Raw genomic sequence first — 19462 nt, forward strand, 5'->3', positions numbered from 1 at the left:
AAGCCATGTTCTGCCCTCCTTTTCTGAGCCTGATAGATGTCATTATCTTTACAGGTACTGCAAGGAGCAGCCACATGTTTCTATGCTTTCATTGGCTTTGACATTATTGCCACCACTGGGGAGGAAGCCCAGAACCCCAACACATCCATCCCATACGCTATCACTGCATCCCTGGTCATCTGCCTGACAGCGTATGTGACTGTAAGTACCAAGTGCTGATGGGACCCTCCTCATGACCCCTTATGTTTTATTGTAAAAGGTGGTTCTAGGGCTAAGGAGAAGGTTCAGTATTGTAGTGCAAGTTCAAGGACATGAGATCAATCCTGAGAACTCACAGGAAAAGCAAAAGTCTGGCATGGTTGTGTGTGCTGGTAACCCCAGCACTGGGGAAACAGACAGACAGATCCCTGGGACTCACTGGGCAGCCAGCTTCACCTGCTTAGCAAGTTCTAAGCCTAGGAGAGATCCTGTCCAAAAAAAAAGAAAGGTAGACAGTACCTGAGGAATACTTAAGGTTGTCCTCTACACAATCTGTACACACATCTGCGCACCCTTACTCACACTCACACATACATACACACACAACAACAGCAACAAGTGTGGCTTTAGGACTGACACCTCCTCTCTCAGGACAAAGACTTCTCCTCACTCCCTGTTGATGCTTGCATGGTGTTTCCTGTGTCCCCTGTAGCTCTACTTATCAATGACAAGAAGAAACTCGAGACCTCAAATTGGAAGGGAAGCAAAGCCCCAAGCCCTCACCTCAGCCTGTGCCTCTCAAGTCTCCATCCCTACCCTTCCCTATGCCTAGGGAGAGTGTGCAAGGAGCGGGCTGTCATCCAAGCTGCTCAGGTCATAGGCTGGCAGTAACGGGTGGCCTCTGTGCACAGCCTCAATGCTCTTCTGTCTTCCGGGCGCTTCCCGGCAGTGGAGAGGCAAGGCTCCCACAGAGGCGGCGAGAGAACACGCTGTCCTTGGGAGACACTCTTGCCCTGAAATCTGGAGAGAAATGCAGTTCTTTTCAGCTCGGTCTCCTAACACCAGCTCAAACTCACCCTCGGGGTTTCCCTCAGAGAGAAGCCTCTAGCCTGGTCTCCTCAGGACGCATGAATACACTCCCACACACACTTCTAATGTTTCCTTCTCGGTCCGCATGGCAGAATTTCTCTCACAGAAACTGTTAGCCTCATCCAACACCTTCTTAGCTCCTAGAGCCATCTACCCAGCCACCAGGACACGGACACTCCCTGGTCCTCAAAGTCTGAATGGGTCATCACACTCAGGAAAAAGACAGCATCCAGGGTGGAGGCCACCCCTAGAGATTCCAATATGCTAATCTGAAGAAACACGTATGTCTAATGAGCTGAAAGTCATGGAAATTGAGAATAACTCAGGAGCGGGTACAGCCTGTCAGACTGGCCAGGCCTCATTACTCCAAAAAATCATCTTTAGCCATTACCTAAGGAATCCAGATCAAATGATGAGGCACGAAAAACAAGATTGTCTATTGATGGAAATCCAGTTGCCCACCCAGACATCTTATGAATGAATGGGCCAGTTATCACCTGCCTCCATGAACACAAAAGTGTCTTCATATTATCCAGACCCTGATTATCCTACATTGTGGGAGGTGGGAGGTGGCAGGGCAGGAGCAAGAGATCTCCTCTGCTCTGTCTGTCCCCGTCCACATTTCATCTTTCCACTCCTCCCTGTGGAGGCAGACCCTGGCAGCATGCACACACAGAGAAGCTTACCATCACGGTTCCTTCCTTAAATAGCACTTTATAGATTGCAGGATACGCTTGTGTATCCACCAAGCTAGCAGCTTAACCCATGCTGATCTGTGTGACCAGAAGACTCTGAGATTTGCTATGAGAACCAATCACACTCCTCCAGCCACTCCGCTGCATCCTCACAAGCAATGTGACAAGAGACAGCCCTGAGGGCCACTGTCTTTCAAACTACCCAGGCTTTAGTTGTGCCTCGGGGACCGCTTGGTCTCGTACTGGTCAGTAAACAGTCACTGTAGCACCAAGGTGCTGGGCTGCCACGGCATATTCTGCTGTCTTCCCTGGTGACCCATGGCTTCCCTGGGCAACCTTGGCTCCTGAGGAGCAGGCAAAGAAGTGGTCTGATGTGACCTCCATCCAGTTTAGGCTTTCAGTTCCCTTCTTGGTGTCAAGTTGTTTTCTACATGCCAGGAGGAGTCACGTGTGACTGCTGTTTAGGGTCAATGTTAAAGAAATCAATTTTACAGCAGATCTTTGACATAGAAAGGAAAACATGACCCCTACAGGAGTCTCCAGACAAGCGTACCCTGGTTAAGTAGAGACACAGTGGGGTCCCCACTGGATCAGGCCCTCTGAATGGGTGAGACAGTTGATTGGCTTGATCTGTTTGGGAGGCATCCAGGCAGTGGACCAGATCTTGTGCTCATTGCATGAGTTGGCTGTTTGAAACCTGGGGCCTATGCAGGATTGTTTGGCTCGGCCTGGGAGGAGGGGACTAGACCTACCTGGACGGAGTCTACCAGGTTGACCTCAGTCTGTGGGGAAGGCTTTGCCCTGGAGGAGATGGGAATTGGGGGGGGGGTTGGGGGGAAGGTGAGGGGGACGGGAGGGGGGAGAACAAGGGAATCCGTGGCTGATGTGTAGAACTGAATTGTATTGCAAAATAAATTAAAAAAAAAAAAAAAAAGTAGAGACACAGTGGCTTCACAGAGCGCGACTGGATCCATCCCGATGCCACAGTTCTCTGTCGGCCTGCATGACCCTCGACACTAAGCCAGAGGGAGGAAATGAAATATGAGTCCTTACTGTGACCTTGTCAGCTCATGTCTCAAACACCATCGGTGTTTTGACCTCTGAGGTTGTGAGTGAGAAGGAGAACAGATCTGAGCCAGTGGGTCCTGAAGAAATAGAAGTAAAGCCTTGTCCTGTCCTGGTGACGTAGCCCAGGGGATAAAGGTGCTTGCTGCCAAGTAGATATGAGGTGGATCCCCACAAGCCGCATGACAGAAGAGAACTGAGCTGCCCTAAGGTGTGCTTCAGCCTACACAAGCGCACACGCACACACACACACACATTCAAAAACACACAAATGCTTTATAAAAAAGAAGAGGAAGAAGAAGTGAGAGCTTGGACCTTAGGGGCAGGGCACTTGAGGCCCTGGCCATGCACCTTCCATCTGGGCATGTCTCAGGATAGATCTGTTTCTGTGAGGCTTGAAACATCTGTGGGTTTTTCCTCAGATAGGAAAAGGCCACGGAGACATTTTGGAGATTACTTGGTCCCAACCACTAAAAGTGAAAGTAGGGAGAAAACACGGAGACCAAACGGTCTAAATAAAGCCACGTGCCAGCTAATGGTTCCAAACTGCCACAACGGCCTCTGCCCTCAGGTCGGGGTCACCCGCCCATGCTGTCTGTCCCCTCTGCCTGCAGTCCATCTTCTTTTGTCTTGACAGGTGAGCATGATCTTAACTCTGATGGTGCCATACTACGCCATCGACACGGAGTCCCCTCTCATGGAGATGTTTGTGGCCCATGGCTTCTATGCCGCCAAGTTTGTGGTGGCTGTCGGGTCGGTGGCAGGACTGACAGTCAGCCTGCTGGGCTCCCTGTTCCCCATGCCCAGAGTCATTTATGCCATGGCTGGTGATGGGCTGCTTTTCAGGTAAGGGTCCCCAGGAAATGGTTCCACTCTGCTGCTGCTGTCCAAGAGGACTGTCACCCACTGAGATCAGCTTGATGACTGCCTTTCCTAAAGACTGACATCTTGTCAAAGTCTGGGTTTCAAGAGCTCAGCCTCTGAAATGGCCTCTCAGATGACCCTAGGTCCTTCAGTCCAGAACCAAGGGATGTGAGCCCTTATCCCTCCACTGACAGGCATTTCCCTTGTGGAGGCAGTCGGTCCAAATCACTGTGTGGAAGGTGAGGGTACTTTCAGAGGGAAGAACTCAGGGGTATCTTAGGCCTGCCTCATAGTGAGACCTGGCTCCTTTCTCCAAACCCCCCGAAGCTGAAAACCTCCAATGGACAGACGATAAATCCTCTAATGATAACATGGCAATTGTTACAGTAACTGTCGTTTGTCAGACAATTATCAACATTGGTGCAGCTGGGTGGTCTGTGTACTGTGTCCAATGAGTATACCAGGAATTAAAGAGGTAGGAGAGCCTTGGCCCAAACCTTGCAGCTGATGAGTGGTGGGCCAGAACTTAAAACCAGAGCTATCTGGCCTGAAACTCAGACTTCCATTGTTTAACTGTGTGAGTGTTTGGCTTGTTTCTATGTACCCCATGTGTATCTGGTACTTCCAAAGGCCAGAAGAGGGCGTCAGATCCCCTAGAGCTGGAGTTAGAGATGATTGTGAGCCGCCACGTGGGCACTGAGAACTGAACCCAGGTCCTCAGGAAAAGCAGCCTGTGCTCTTCACCACTGAGCCGTCCCTCCATCCCTGATCCTCAGACTTGTCACAGTAGCAATACTTTTGAAGTTCCAGCCTTTTGGGCAGCCACGGAGTGGTCTGTCTCCCACTAACCAAACTGGACCTGCCCCTTTTCTTGATCTCCAGTGCCTGTGGGAGGATCAGGCAGCTCTCAGAGAGGTCAGGAGAACAGGCTCAGGGCTTTATTTCTGCCACTGCTGTCACTTCCTGCCGTTCCCTGAGTCTACACCAGGCTAGAGCAGCTAGCTGCCCTGGGCTGCTGGGTAGATCGAGACAGGCCTGAGGTGGTGGGGCAGCTCACAACTTCACACATCAGTAAGATTTCCTGCCACAAAAAAACAAATAAATTAAAACCAAAGAGGAAAGACGCTATGGGCCCTGGCACACTCAACCCTTCTGTGTGGTTCAGAGGAGAGAAATGATGGAGGAGGCAGGGCCAGGAGAGGAGAGAGGAGGGCAGAGGAGCCTCTCTGGGTCTCGCAGGGCCTGCTGCAGAGGGCCCGCGTTTTGACCACCCTGGTTCCCTTCTCATCTCCAGTTGAACTTGTTCTGTGTCGACGAGCCTCTCCACTGGCATGCTGCTTTACCAACTCGATCCCTGTCCTTTTGGTGCAGGGTGGTGGGTCTCAGGTGTGAAAGCTTGAGGTGTCTTTTAAAGTACAGTTGGCTGGACATCACCTCCAGAAACTCTGATGTGGTAGGGCTTGTGAGCATGTTCCTTCCCAGTAAGAACTGGTAATGTTGCAGACTGACAAGTTTTCCAGCTTCCGTGTGGATTTCTGACAGACCTCCTAGAGTCAATCAGTCCTTCCTGTCACATAACAAATAGGACCCCTTGGTTTCCGGGGGTTTTTTAAGGCTTCATATCAAGGAATTAAAGTGAATTCTCTAATGATGTCCCACAAGCCAAACTGTGGGACTAGCGTAGCATACAAGTTAATCAGAATGGCAGGGCAGGAGAAGCTACCCATACCAAGCTGTTGACATTGCAGTTCTAACATGCTGGTATGTTAGAAGCAGTCACCGTGGGTACTGTGACTCTTAACTCTCTGCTTACACCTTCCCTCCAGGTTCCTGGCTCACGTGAGCTCCTACACGGAGACACCAGTGGTAGCCTGCATCGTGTCCGGATTCCTAGCAGCTCTCCTCTCACTGCTGGTCAGCCTGAGGGACCTGATAGAGATGATGTCCATTGGCACACTCCTCGCCTACACCTTGGTCTCTGTCTGCGTCTTGCTCCTTCGATACCAACCCGAGAGTGACATTGATGGTTTTGTCAAGTTCCTGTCTGAGGAACACACCAAGAAGAAGGAAGGCATCCTGGCTGACTGTGAGAAAGAAACGTGTTCTCCTGTGAGTGAAGGGGAAGAGTTCTCCAGCCCTGCCACAAACACCTGTGGGGCCAAGAACCTGCCGTCCTTGGGAGACAATGAGATGCTCATAGGGAAGTCCGATAAGTCTGCCTACAATGTCAACCACCCCAACTACGGCACTGTGGACATGAGCACAGGCATAGAAGCCGATGAATCAGAAAACATCTATCTCATCAAGTTGAAGAAGCTGATTGGACCTCGCTACTACACGATGAGAATCCGGCTGGGCCTTCCAGGCAAAATGGACCGGCCCACAGCAGCAACAGGGCACACGGTGACCATCTGCGTGCTCCTGCTCTTCATCCTCATGTTCATCTTCTGCTCCTTCATCATCTTTGGCTCCGACTACATCTCGGGCCAGAGCTGGTGGGCCATCCTTCTGGTTGTTCTGATGGTGCTGCTGATCAGTGTGCTGGTGTTTGTAATCTTGCAGCAGCCAGAGAACCCCAAGAAGCTGCCGTACATGGCCCCCTGCCTCCCCTTTGTGCCCGCCTTTGCCATGCTGGTGAATATCTATCTCATGCTAAAGCTCTCCACCATCACATGGATCCGGTTTGCGGTCTGGTGCTTTGTGGGTAAGCAATGTCCTCTGGAGCCTCGGGCGTCCCCTTTTTAAGGTCTTGAACAGGCTTATCCCAACATTATGCCCTAACTGGACAAGGCACCTCCATTCTTAGAGAAAGTGGGTTGGTTCTACAGACCCATGCTTTCTTCATTGGTCAATAAAGCCAGTGACCACTGTTCTGCCTGATATGCTCTTGGTCATGGTCCTGGAAGAATGATGCTCATCAATCCATTACTTCACTAAATGCCTACTCTCTGAAAGTTCTTCTTGTGTGAGAATAATTAGTGCCAGAAAAGGTTTGATTAAAAGGAATACCATAGCGTCTTTCCTCTTTTGGTTTTAATACCCAGAGGGAAGTATGATAGCATGTGGGGGGAGGTTGGCTGGGGTCCTCTTAGACACCTAAAAGTATGGTCAATTATAAAAGACTTCATTGATCTTAATTTGACCAAATTAAACTAAAAGGTCAATACAGTCTGATTTTTTAAATAAACAAAGCCTGAGCCAAGTATGGATTGGGGCATTATTTTTCTGATACAATTTTGTCATGGTACCATTTTACACCGTTCAGTTCATTCTGGCTTTTGTAACTATTCAAGATTTTCCCCAAGGCCCTTGTGTTACCCTAAGAAATGCCAATGGAAGGTGTCCATCTTGCCTTCATCCTTGCTGAATTCCATCTGTCGTTGATGAGTGGCCTAACTCTGTAAGTGCCTCCATCATTCCTATCTCCTGGTGTAAACTCCGGGAACTCACTTTCACTGACTTTAAGAAGCCCCATACTTTCTCAAGAATTCTGATTTGACTTTCTGCTCAATTAGTATTGAATGCACTTTTGCTCCATGTTGGTCATATCTAACCATTGCCGGTGTTTCTGAGGCAGCTGGGGATGGATCGATATAACTTGAGAGGGGCATCTAAGCAAATTTAAAGTTCATTTGTGACTGTTTTTAAGTCCTTGGTAGCCCAGGGGGTCTCCAGTAACGAATACTTAGCGAAGGAAGTTTGGCAGAGCAGAAGGAAGTTTGGCAGAGCAGAAGGAAGTTTGGCAGAGCAGGAATCTCTCTCTCTCTCTCTCTCTCTCTCTCTCTCTCTCTCTCTCTCTCTCTCTCACACACACACACACACACACACACACACACACACACACACACACACACACACACTAAGCATTTCCTGCCTCAAGCAAGGACAGCCATGGCTCAATTCATCGGATTAAGGAGACAGACACTCACGTTGATTAGCAGCCTGTCCACTATTTGAGGCCAGGGATGTAAGTGTCCAGTGTGTGCCTAGAACAGAGTGCCTTGGGACATGCTCAAGAAGTGTTTCTTAAATGATTGTGAAGTACTTTTTCAGAGGAGAAAAAAGTGAGACTGGCCAGAAAGCGCTTGGAGGAAATCGGATGTGTGGGGCTGAAGGGAAGGACTTCGTGAGACGGAGGCAGAAAAAGCAGCGGGCCAAGAGAAAGGGCAAGTCTCTCCCGGAGGTTTCACACACTTTCTACTGTAGCCAGCCAGTGGGAAGAAGACTGCTCTGGACAGAAGGGACTGAAGTGGGTAAAAAGATTGTAGTTATGTGGCTGTCAGGTGAATGAAGGCACAGATAGCAACACATGTGAACAGGGTCATCGGACAGGACAAGTTGGGAGGGCTTCTGCATGCAGACCGGGATCACCCACGGCCGGGTGCCCATCCCAGGAGACTATTTACAGGAGCTTTCTAGAGTACTTTATAGTCCTACTATTACACACACAAAAATAACACAGAATAAAAACTTCCCTACGTGGGATTCCTGTGATTTCACAAGTGCTTTTGCTTAGGAAGACACTGTAGATGATTTTTTTCTTAATTTAAAAAGTGAAACACAGTAAAGAAAAGAACAATTGATCCTTGTATACAAACCCTGTGGCTCACAGAAGTAAGTAACAATATAGCACTATTTACAAGTTCCTGTGAGGGATTTGCCTCACTTTTCAGTCCTCATGGAAATCTCCCTTGCACAGATGGAGAACGACGGCTCTTGCTTGCAGACACACAGCCAAAATCTAGCAGAGCTGATTCTAAAAGGGGGAGTGCAGAGTCCCTTATCAGAGCAAGGACATGACTTAGCGACAGAGTGCTTGCCTAGGAAGTACAAGAATCTTGGGTGGACACCTTCACAAACAACCCTGAGCTTCCTAAATGAGAGACCTCCATCACAGTCACCATGCCAAACTATGGTCCGCCACCACCTCTGTCCCTCTTGGTTTTATGGAGGAGTAAACTAAAGCTCCAACAGTTGGATAACACCAAAGTCAGCAGAAGAACGGGTTCTTGACTCCAGTGTACCCCACCTCAGTTCTCTTCACCCCCACCACCAGTCTCTGAAAGCCTCTCTTATTTGATCTGAATGTCTGGTGGGGCTAAAACCTGACGGTGGGCCTGCATCCCCGCCAGATCATCTCGGGGCAGGCCCCAGGCCTGGGTTAGCGGTCTGCTGGGGTTGTTTTGAATCCTGAATAATTTCTGAGCAAGAGACCCCACGTTGTCCTTTTGCCCGGAGATTCACCAGCTGATAGCTGACTTTGTGTCCCGTCTGTGGTTCTGGCGGCACTAAAAAGGTCTCTCTCCTTTGGCATCTAACAGTGCCAGTTTCAAGTGGGAGCCCCATCCCAGCCTTGACCTATAAATTTAAAAACTTCACCTAACTTCCTGTAAAGTTATGACATGGGTCATTCTGTCGTCTTTGAACTGTTGGGGGCACAGGAGAGAAAACGATGGAGAAAGTAATAAATACTTATCTTCTGTTTTCTTCCTGAAGCTGTGAAGTGACTCATTGTCCACCGGCTTGGACAGGCTGGCTATCACTCAGCAGAGCACAATGGGAACCATCCCCAACTCAGGCTGCCCCACTTGTTACCAGACAGAGGAAAAACTCCCTCCAAGCCTTTTGCAATCTTGCTGATAGCACAGACTACAAACTCCCTCAAGAAACCGTTTCCCACTGACCTAGCAGGATGCCACACCGCGCGCAGAGTGGGCATCTGTGCTCCACAAGCACCCAGGGCCAGGGCACAGCCCACCAGCCACATTTGGCATTGCTAATCCTTCCAGGCACCGACTGCCAGCTGATTCTGTGACTTCTGAAGGCAGTTAAGTTACTAAGCTTCATCCAGAACAAAGAGTGTCAACTCTGACTACAGATCAGAATACTCTGGGTTACTTCTGGGACATTCTAAACACAGGCTTCCCCCACATAACATTATGATTCGATTGATTTGGGTGGTCAAGCGTATAGTATGATTTTAGAGCTCTGCCGAGGAATTTTTAATGTGCAGCCAGGTTTTCAATAACCTATAATCTTTTCAATCAATACTTCTCAAAGGGTCATCTCAAACCACCAGTGCTAACATCACGGTGGACTAGCTAGGATGCAATTTGGGCCTCAACAAGCCCTCCAGGTGACTCTAATTCATGCTCCAATTTGAGAGCTATTGTTCTAGAGCGAAGACATTATCAAGCAGAGGAGGTAATTTAATTACAAAATCTATTTTTCAAAAACAACATTTTTCATGTATAAGTATATCCATCCCACAGCCCCAAGTTGGCTTATAAAAATATTTATGATCTTACATAGTTACAATAAATATCCCTCCTCTGAATTTGTGAGGCTTCCAGACATCGGCTGTTTCTTCAGCTTATGCACAGTGTAACTTTCCTGGGAAGAGCAGAGGCGATATTATTAAACAAAGTTTCTCATGGACTCTACCACTTCTTAGCAAACATCCATGGTTAAAGCTGAGTCATGAGGGGATGATGTTCTGGGATGGGTTCTTGTATCCAGCCTTCCCCAAGTGCGTCTTAAGCAGAGGATTTCTGTAACAGTGTTTCACTGCGCTTTGACCTTCGAAAGAGTGTAACTCACAGAGTGAAAAGAGGCCAAGCCCCAACCAGATTTCCCTGCACACACTTACCTTCCCTTTACACAAGAGGAAAGATACAAGTAATAAATGTTCATTAGTCCCAACAAAGTGAGCCCAAAGCCGTCTTCAGAGCCTTGTCCTCTGAGAGGATGCAGGCTGGTAGGAGCATGTCCAGGGGTCCGACACTCTCAGGAACGTGTTCTTACCAGGGTAAGAACATGGCAAAGTGACATTTTCCAGGGTCTCTCTCAGGCCTGTTGTCCCCAGAGGGCTCATATTAAGAATTATCAGACCAAAAAAAAAAAAAACAAAAACAAAAAACTGCCGGGCGGTGGTGGCGCACGCCTTTAATCCCAGCACTCGGGAGGCAGAGCCAGGCGGATCTCTGTGAGTTCGAGGCCAGCCTGGTCTCCAAAGCGAGTACCAGGAAAGGCGCAAAGCTACACAGAGAAACCCTGTCTCGAAAAACCAAAAAAAAAAAAAAAAAAAAAAACAAGAATTATCAGGGTTGCTGGGCAGTGGTGGCACACACCTTTATTCCCAGCACTCGGGAGGCAGAGGCAGGAGAATCTCTGTGAGTTCGAGACCAGCCTGGGCTACAGAGTGAGTTCCAGGAAAGACTTTAAAGCTATACAGAGAAACCCTGTCTCAAAAAACAAACAAAAAAAATTATCAGGGTTAAAAAAAAAAAAAGAGGATGGCATACACCTTTAATCCCTGCACTCAACAGGCGGATCTCTATGAGTTTGAGGCCAGCCTGGTCTACAGAGTGGGTTCCAGGACAGCCAGGGCTGTTACACAAAGAAACTCTGTTTCAAAAAACAGGGGGTGGGGGTGGAGGGGGTGGATTATCCGGTAGCCTACTCAGAGGTACCATGAGAATAGCCATATTTTCATTTATAATTTGTTCAGTCCCTCTGAGGAAAATGAAATTTTGTCTTTAGAGTCAGAGAACAAACAGGACTTGGGATTTGGACAATGGGCTTCATGTGTTTTATATCAGGATATAAATATTATTTTTTTCCTTCTATTTGCTGTTTGTGTTTGTTTGCTGAGGCAAAGTTTCTTATATCCAAAACTGGCCTCAAATTCCCCTGTGGCATCGAATAACTCCTGAGCCTCCTCCCCCACATCCTTAGTGCTGGGATTGCAATCATGGTGAAGCACCACACTTGGTGTATGCAGTGGTGGGAATCAAACCCGGGGCTTTGTGCATGTTAGGCAAGCACTCTCCCTACTGAACTCGTCCCCAGTCCTCGAAATGTAATTATAAAGAGAAAGCATCGGCCCTTCTGGTCTTTAACTGAGCTGCCATTTAACATACAATTGGAAAGTAATAGGAAGCAGCCATTGAGAGGGAAAAGTGGAAGGAATGGGTGCTAAGGTGTCCAGATGCTTGCTGGTATGTTCCATAACTCCATCTGATTGGCATGCTTCGTGGTGGCAGAGAAAACAGCCAGTAGTTTCCACACCAGTCACGCTCAGGAGAAAGCAACCCAGGTCTCGAAGGCCTCACAGGGACGGCCACAGTATCGGTGTGATAGTGTGATGCCAAACACAGATAGTATGGAGAGGAAGCTTGTCACCAGCCCTGTGCCTGCAGGCAGGGGTACTGCTCTGGACACAGGAAGGGGCAAAGGAATCAAGGGGCTTTGCCACCAGAATCAGCCAAAGAATGGAAGGAGGGAGCTGTGGAAGGTGTGGAAGGCCCTGGAGCCAGTGTGTGGTGCACATGAAACCAACTCCAAGCCACCAACCCTGAGCGTTTGGCTTCTGCTCTTCATCGGTGAGCTCCACCCACACTGTGGCACGTAGCTATCATATTGTGATTGCTGCTAGCTTTCTACAGTGTCAATACACCACAATGCAGACCCCGCTCCAAGTAGGCTCTCTCCATTTTGTCCTGATAAAACAGGCTGCTGTGCATATGCTTCTACACGTCTTTGGTGAGCAATGAACACGTTTTTCTTGAGTCTCTGTGAGATGTGGGATTACTAATTCATAATATTGGATTTCTCTCTCACTGTAGCAGCCGTCACAGCCATCACGTGGCTCAGATGAAGACAGGGTCCCCAGCTCTGCCTTGCAGATGAGACACTGAGCATAGTCATTTGACTTCACAGAGATCGAGCCCCTCCCATCAAAGCCTGCTCTTCCTGGCACACCACATCAAACAAACCTCACTGTTTTTACAACCGACAGGGTTCACGGTGGTATGTAAAAAAATAATCAGGAAGAGCAGGACCTGGTGGGGCTTGGGGTGGGTGGGGTGGACACCTTCTCATTAACCAGTCTCCATTCCTGCATTGGCAAATGTCTGTTTTGGAAAGCTGATCCCAGAGTAGTCAAAATAAAAAGCCCTTTGGGCATAACCGAGTACCTCAGCTATCTGCTGCGGGCAGGGCTTCCTGCTGGAAAGTGCACCCCAGGAGGAGGCTGCTCCACCCAGCTGAGGTCAGGTGACCCTCCTCCTTTGAGCTCAAACAGCTACGTGCAGAGGACAAGGAGCTCCCTTGGGACTCCAGAGATCAGCGGCCCAGGGTTCAAGCCCAGTTTGTGCCTGTGGCACTGGCAATCTGCTGGACTGTTTGTCACCCAGTCTCTTTTCAGGTTGAGTCTCCTTCCAGCTCCCCCCACAGGATACAGGGCTGCCTCCCCAGGCCTTAACCAGGCCGTTCATTTGAAAATCTAGAGCCATGTGCTTGGCTTGCCCAGGGTGGAGCCGCATAAATTGGTCAGTGTTTAGTCAGCTGGTGCCTGCCTAGCATCTGGAGGCAGGTTCAACAGAGTCTTCCCTGGAGATTCCTAGGTGGGACAGGACCAGTCCTCACCTTCCAGCAAGAGTAGTGAGTTTCAGGGCTGTTTCAATGGCTCGCTTGTTGCGTAATTCTTGACTTCTCTAGGCTGCTGTCTGATACAATACATATTTGTGAAGGGCTTTAAGATCACAAAGAATCTTTTTTTTAACTGATGCTCAGGGTTTTTTCTTAAATATTTATCTTTATGTATATGGATATCTTGCCTGCCTGTATGACTGTGCACTATGTATGTGCAGTGCCCACAAAGCAGAGTGTCAGATCCTTTAGGACTGGAGCTCCAGATGGTTGTGAGGTACCATGTGGGGAAGTGAACCTGGGTCCTTTGGAAGAGCAGTCAGTGCTCTCTTAATCGCTGAGCCATCTCACCAAGTACTTAGTACACAAAGAAAGCCCATTCACTTGCGGTAGGCTTGAGTCTTCATCTTGTCTGAACCTCCCCCAGGTCCGTTCTGCACCAGGGAACTTTCATTTAGAAAACAAGCCAAAGCCTTCGCTTCAGCATTTTCCTCCGCTGATCCTGTCAAAGGATGCATGGTATTACCTTATGTCATATTGTTCACCTGGCACCTGTTGCTGAGATGCCAATAGACCCAAGTGCTTACTACTACTACTCCTTGCCCTAGCCACACCAGACACCCCACCAGGACCCACTAACCGAGAAGACATCTCCAGCTCGGCAGCAGAGTCTCCAGAACCCTGTTACCGCACGAGCACCGTCTCCCTCCTGCTGGTCTTGTCACAGTCAGCATGAGGTAATCGATGATAGATCTAACACACGCCATTGGAGATCAATAAGTCAAGTGTATAGGAAGTAGCAGGATCAAATACTCCAAGAAAACAAAATGTCGTGTTCATTAACTAGCAACCTTACTCCATGTATACACACATACATAACTTCATATCTAGGGTCTGCATATGAGAGAAAACACATTATCTTTGTCGTTCTGGGCTGGCTTATTCATTTAATGCAATAATTTCCAGTTGCCTCCAGTTTCTTACAAATATGATTTCTTTTTTTACCATCTCATAAAAAATCTGTATATGTGCCACATTTTCTCTATCCGTTCATTTCTTGGGAGACCTCTCTCCATGGTCCATTCCCTAGCTATTGTGACCAGTACAGCTATAAACACAGATTCTCACAAATCTCTCTCTATGGTATATTGACTTGGAGTCCTGAGTATGTACCCAGGAATGGTGTAGCTGGGTCATCTGATAATTCTGTTTTCAGTTTTTTGATGGACCTCCATACTGGCTTCCACAATGGCTGCACACGTTTACATTTCCCCACATCCTCACAGGCATTTGTTGTCACTATTTTCCTGGTGATGGGCATTCTGGCTGGGATGAAATGGAAACCTCAAAGTAGTTTTAATTTGTGTTTCCATGCTGGACAAGGATATTGAACACTTTTTAAAGTGATTCTTGGTTATTTGTGTTTCTTCTTTTGAAAACTGTCTAGTCAGTTCGTTAGTACGTTTGTTGACTGTATTTTTTGGTGGTTTGGGTATATACTTTAGTAATTCTTTATATAGCCTAATCTAATCCCCTGCCTGGTATGTAGTCATCATTTCTCATTTTGTGCAACCACTTTAGTTTTAAGCTTGGTTCCACTTTTGGCTTGTGCCAATAACTAAACCCATCCTCAAAGGAAAAACTTTGCCATCTACAAATTTTTACAAGAGAATATGGTTCCAGACTGGTGACAGTCCTAAGTAAAAATGCCCCCAACTACAAGGATGTATCATGAGAATAAGTGAGTGGTCTAATATGGTGGAGAATTTTTGCCCATGTGTATAGCAATATGAGGAATTTTTAATACTGCTATGTATCAGTTAACATTTTAAAATATTGCTATTCTAATGATGCATATTGAAGTATTCACAAGCTACCTAGCATAGGAGGTATTTGTTCCAATGTAATCTGGGGGGAGGCAGGATGGTGCAGGGGCTGGATGAATACAGCATTATTCTTTGTACTTCTGTGTATTCTTGGAATACTTCAGAACAGACAGCTCAGAATTTCTGTGGCTCAGTGGCAGAGCACTTGTCCAGTATGTTCAACGTCCTGGATTAAATCTCCAGTACCTCAAAATGGTGATGATGATGATGATGATGACGATGATGATGTTCAAGAATGCAAACTGCTTCCCACTGAAATCTACCTCATCTGTGTCCCCCAGAATCTCTCCTGGTAAATGGAAGCAGAAAGAGAAGTCATATCCCCTGAGCCAGGGCAAGGAGAAATCTGGAAGGGTGCTGTGGGCAGTCGAGTGCATGCGTGTGTGTGTGTGTGTGTGTGTGTGTGTGTGTGTGTGTGTGTGTGTGTCTGTGTCTGTGTCTGTGTCTGTGTGTCTGTGTCTGTGTCTGTGTGTCTATGTCTCTGTGTCTGTGTCTCTGCATCTCTGTCTGTGTCTTTGTGTGTGTGTGTGTGTGTGTATCTTTATGTCTGTCTGTGTCTTTGTGTGTGTGTGTGTGTGTACCAGTCTGTGTCTCTGTATGTGTCTCTGTGTGTTTGTGTCTCTGTGTGTGTCTGTGACTGTGTGTCTGTGTCTGTGTCCCTGTGTCAGTGTGTCTGTGTCTGTGTCCCTGTGTCTGTGTGTCTGTGTGTGTCCCTGTGTCTGTGTGTCTGTGTCTGTGTGTCTATGTCCCTGTGTCTGTGTGTCTGTGTCTGTGTCCCTGTGTCAGTGTGTCTGTGTCTGTGTCCCTGTGTCTGTGTGTCTGTGTCTGTGTGTCTGTGTCCCTGTGTCTGTGTCTGTGTGTCTGTGTCCCTGTGTCTGTGTGTCTGTGTCTGTGTGTCTGTGTCTGTGTCCCTGTGTCTGTGTGTCTGTGTCTGTGTGTCTGTGTCTGTGTCCCTGTGTCTGTGTCTATGTCCCTGTGTCTGTGTGTCTGTGTCCCTGTGTCAGTGTGTCTGTGTCTGTGTGTCTGTGTCTGTGTCCCTGTGTCTGTGTGTCTGTGTCTGTGTGTCTGTGTCTGTGTCCCTGTGTCTGTGTGTCTGTGTCTGTGTGTCTGTGTCTGTGTGTCTGTGTCTGTGTCCCTGTGTCTGTGTCTGTGTCCCTGTGTCTGTGTGTCTGTGTCCCTGTGTCAGTGTGTCTGTGTCTGTGTCTGTGTCTGTGTCTGTGTCCCTGTGTCTGTGTCCCTGTGTGTCTGTGTTTGTCTATGTCTGTGTGTCTATGACTGTGTGTCTGTGTGTATGTCTGTGACTGTGTCTCTGTGTCTGTGTGTCTGTCTGTGTCCCTGTGTCCGTGTCTGTGTGTACACGTATATAGAGGCCAGAGGTTGACATCCTGTGTCTTCCTTGATTATTCTCTACTTTAACTTTTTTTAATTTGGTGCAGACTCTCTCACTAAACCCAGAGCTCACAGTTTGACTGACCTGGCTGGCCAGCAAACCCCAGGGGTCTCCTGTGTCACCTCCCCAGGGGTCCCCTGTGTCACTCCCCCCAGCCCTGGGATTACAGGCAGGCACCACTGCACTGGCTTTTGCATGGGTGCAAAGGATCCAAATTTAGGTCTTCACGTGTGTACATCAAACACTGCCAGTTACCCAGCTCTCCAGTCCCTCATGCTTTATTTTGCCTGTGTCCCAGTTCCCTGTCCAGGAGATACAGATTCTCTCTCTCTCTCTCTCTCTCTCTCTCTCTCTCTCTCTCTCTCTCTCTCTCTCACACACACACACACACACACACACACACACACACACACACACACACACACACGTGTACCTATAGTGCACTTTGAGTTCCTGGGGAGAGATGTGCAGTATAACGGACCATGACCAGAGGACCTGGGCACACGGTGAAGGGTAGTTTAGATGACTCAGGATTCCCAGAATTCCTGAGGTTGCAGAAACTACCTTATGCATGGTTCTCTAGGCCAGCTGAAGAGAGGAGCAGAAACACAAAGCCTGCGTCCACATAGCAGGCCTTCAGCTGTTTACTCCTCCACACAAAGCCCTCGTTTATGTGACAGATGGGAGTTCATGCCTCTCTTCTCTCCCCCCTCGCCCTCCTCACTTGTTGTTCCTGTCCTCCCCGCTTTCTCCTCTCCCACCTTCTCTGCTTCACAGCTCTTCGTGAGCTGACTAAAGGGCCAGGGAAAGGGGCCGGGCAGACGGGATGTAAGATGCTAGAGGAAGGGTCTGTGCACACAGGCTGCCTGAATACACTGCCAGTCTCAACACTCACATTTGAAATGTATATTGGAGAAGGAAAACAAGCCTTTGACACAGTAGAGGCCACAGCAAATGTAAAAACACCATTAACATATCTGTGGCAGGCATGAATTACAAAAAACAGGCACACACATGCTCCTTCCGGGCCTGGCACTCCCAAAGAACACACGTAGACCTAACTTACTGAATATTTACTGCAATAAGTGTCTCCAAAGTCAGCTTTGGGAGAGAAGTGTGGAAGATTGGATGTGCAAAAGACTTTCCTCATGTAGAAGGCTGCTCTGCCCCTTTCAAACCCAAAGCACGACACCTAATGTTCCCAGCGTCGGCTTTTCCTGTAAATGAAGTCATTAGATATGTTGGTATCCGTAGTTTTCTCTGGCTCAATTATCTGTGATGCTAGAGCAATCCCATCAAGTCCCATAACAGATCTCTACCTACCTGACACGTATCTGCTCTGGGAGAAAGGAAGGTGTGCTAGGACCTGTGTGTAAGCAGAGAAGCGACAGTATGGGAAACAGGAAAATGCCAGTTCCGTAGGGACATGAACCCCACACACGGGTCAGAGACGGGATCTGAAAGAAAAGGACTAACAGGAGCAAGAGGCAAGATTTGGCACCTGCCTGGATGTCTGGGAGAAAAGAAAAATGATGAAAAGTTAAGCAAAAGAGGTGTGCTGCTGATCCCCCTGGTCACTTGCCATCCTTCTCAGTTTCCAGATGTGCTTCAGAGGCGTTCCCTAAGCATGCTCACACTGGCCCTTTTAGAAGTTTGAATGGGAGTCTGGTTCCACACAAGAATAATAACTGTCCTGCATAATTACCTCCACCCCTCCAAACAATAAAGAGTAAGGACCATCCTCCGCCCCGACCCACCCCCTTACCCCTGCTCAAAAAGATCAGGCCGCTATTTGAGCCCCAATAGCTACATCTGCAAATGATTAACTCCAGGGTTTATTACCAATTAGGACTGTAAATCTCTGCTTACTTTGGCTCCTGCAAAGTTGATTTCTCTGAGAGGTGGGGGGCTGAAAGGGACAGGGAGAAAGTCATTTGAGACCAGGGGGGTAGAAATCCAAGCTTAAAGAGACACACTTCAGATTCAAGAGGGAGCAGTTCTCAAGGGCCAGAGTAGGGAGCTAGCCGGGCAGGCTTGCCTCCTGAGCAAACAGCTGAACAGTGGCCCAGCCTCAGTGGAGATACAAGGACGATGCCATTGACAAGGGGTGTTGGACCTCAGTGGCCAAGCCACGGCCTCATTTTACCCCCAAGTTGCCCAGTAATCACTCTGCCTCTCAGGGACAGAACTTGGTTTTGAGTTTCTTTTGTGTGTGCCCTTTGTTATATGTGTGTGTGTGTTAAGTGTACTGAATGTGTGTGTGATATATGCAAACATGTATGTTTGAGTATTCACACCTCTGCAAGAGCATTCAGGGACCAGAGGAGGACATCTAGTGTCCTGACCTATATCACTCTCCACTTTGCTCACATGAGCCAGGGTCTCTGACTGAACCCCAAGCTAGGCCTGTAAGCAGAAAACCCGCGTAATCCTCCTGCCTCTGCCCCCACCCCGACTCCAGCTCTGCATGGGTACTGCACATGCATGGCCACATCAGCCTTTTTTTTTTTCAAGTCTTCACGCTTGTATGGCAAGTACTCTTGCCTACGGAGCAAGCCCTGCTTCTTACAGTTTACAGACTAGAAGTCTGTGAGGGTCAATCCTGGGTTCAAGGATTTGCCTCTGTAAGAGTGATGGGGATTGGATTTCAACCTAGATTCCACAGTCTTATAATAGTACTTGTGACTGGGGACACTATGATTCTTGCCTTTCCAGACCCTGAATTTCAAGGGCTTTTCAAATTGAAAAAGGAGGGTGATGTGCTATCCAAAAATACAGAAAAGAAACTTTAGTCATGTGAGTGCTGTGTTTTGCCAGAGAGGTGAATTTCCTTTGATGGGAATGGAGTCAACTCAGACATGGTATGCTGGACTTGTGCTCATCGGAAGCTCTGGTTCATGCATTTAACAAACATTAAGGGCCAGGTTTTGGCCAAGACTATAAACTAGAACTACCCAGCACAGATAATCTCATGACAGATGTTGTAAGGGCCATAACAGTGGCATGCACCACTAGGCAGTCTGCGAGTCCACACCAAAGAAAGAAGCAGCTTAGGAGTTAGC

At 48.1% G+C, this 19462-nt stretch overlaps 1 protein-coding gene across 1 annotated transcript in view; it reads left to right on the forward strand.

Annotated features, from left to right (window-relative positions):
* Slc7a14 (solute carrier family 7 member 14) overlaps positions 1–19462 on the forward strand; it is a 129101-nt gene that overhangs the window by 100631 nt on the left and 9008 nt on the right. The window contains exons 5-7 of the mRNA XM_052732109.1: positions 55–201; positions 3466–3674; positions 5519–6396. Of these exons, the coding sequence (XP_052588069.1) occupies positions 55–201; positions 3466–3674; positions 5519–6396 (1234 nt within the window). The remainder of the gene's footprint in view (positions 1–54; positions 202–3465; positions 3675–5518; positions 6397–19462) is intronic.

The sequence above is a fragment of the Peromyscus californicus genome, unplaced genomic scaffold (genome assembly GCF_007827085.1).
Source record: "Peromyscus californicus insignis strain IS unplaced genomic scaffold, ASM782708v3 Scaffold_9__1_contigs__length_137607984, whole genome shotgun sequence".
In the NCBI taxonomy this organism is placed as follows: domain Eukaryota; kingdom Metazoa; phylum Chordata; class Mammalia; order Rodentia; family Cricetidae; genus Peromyscus; species Peromyscus californicus.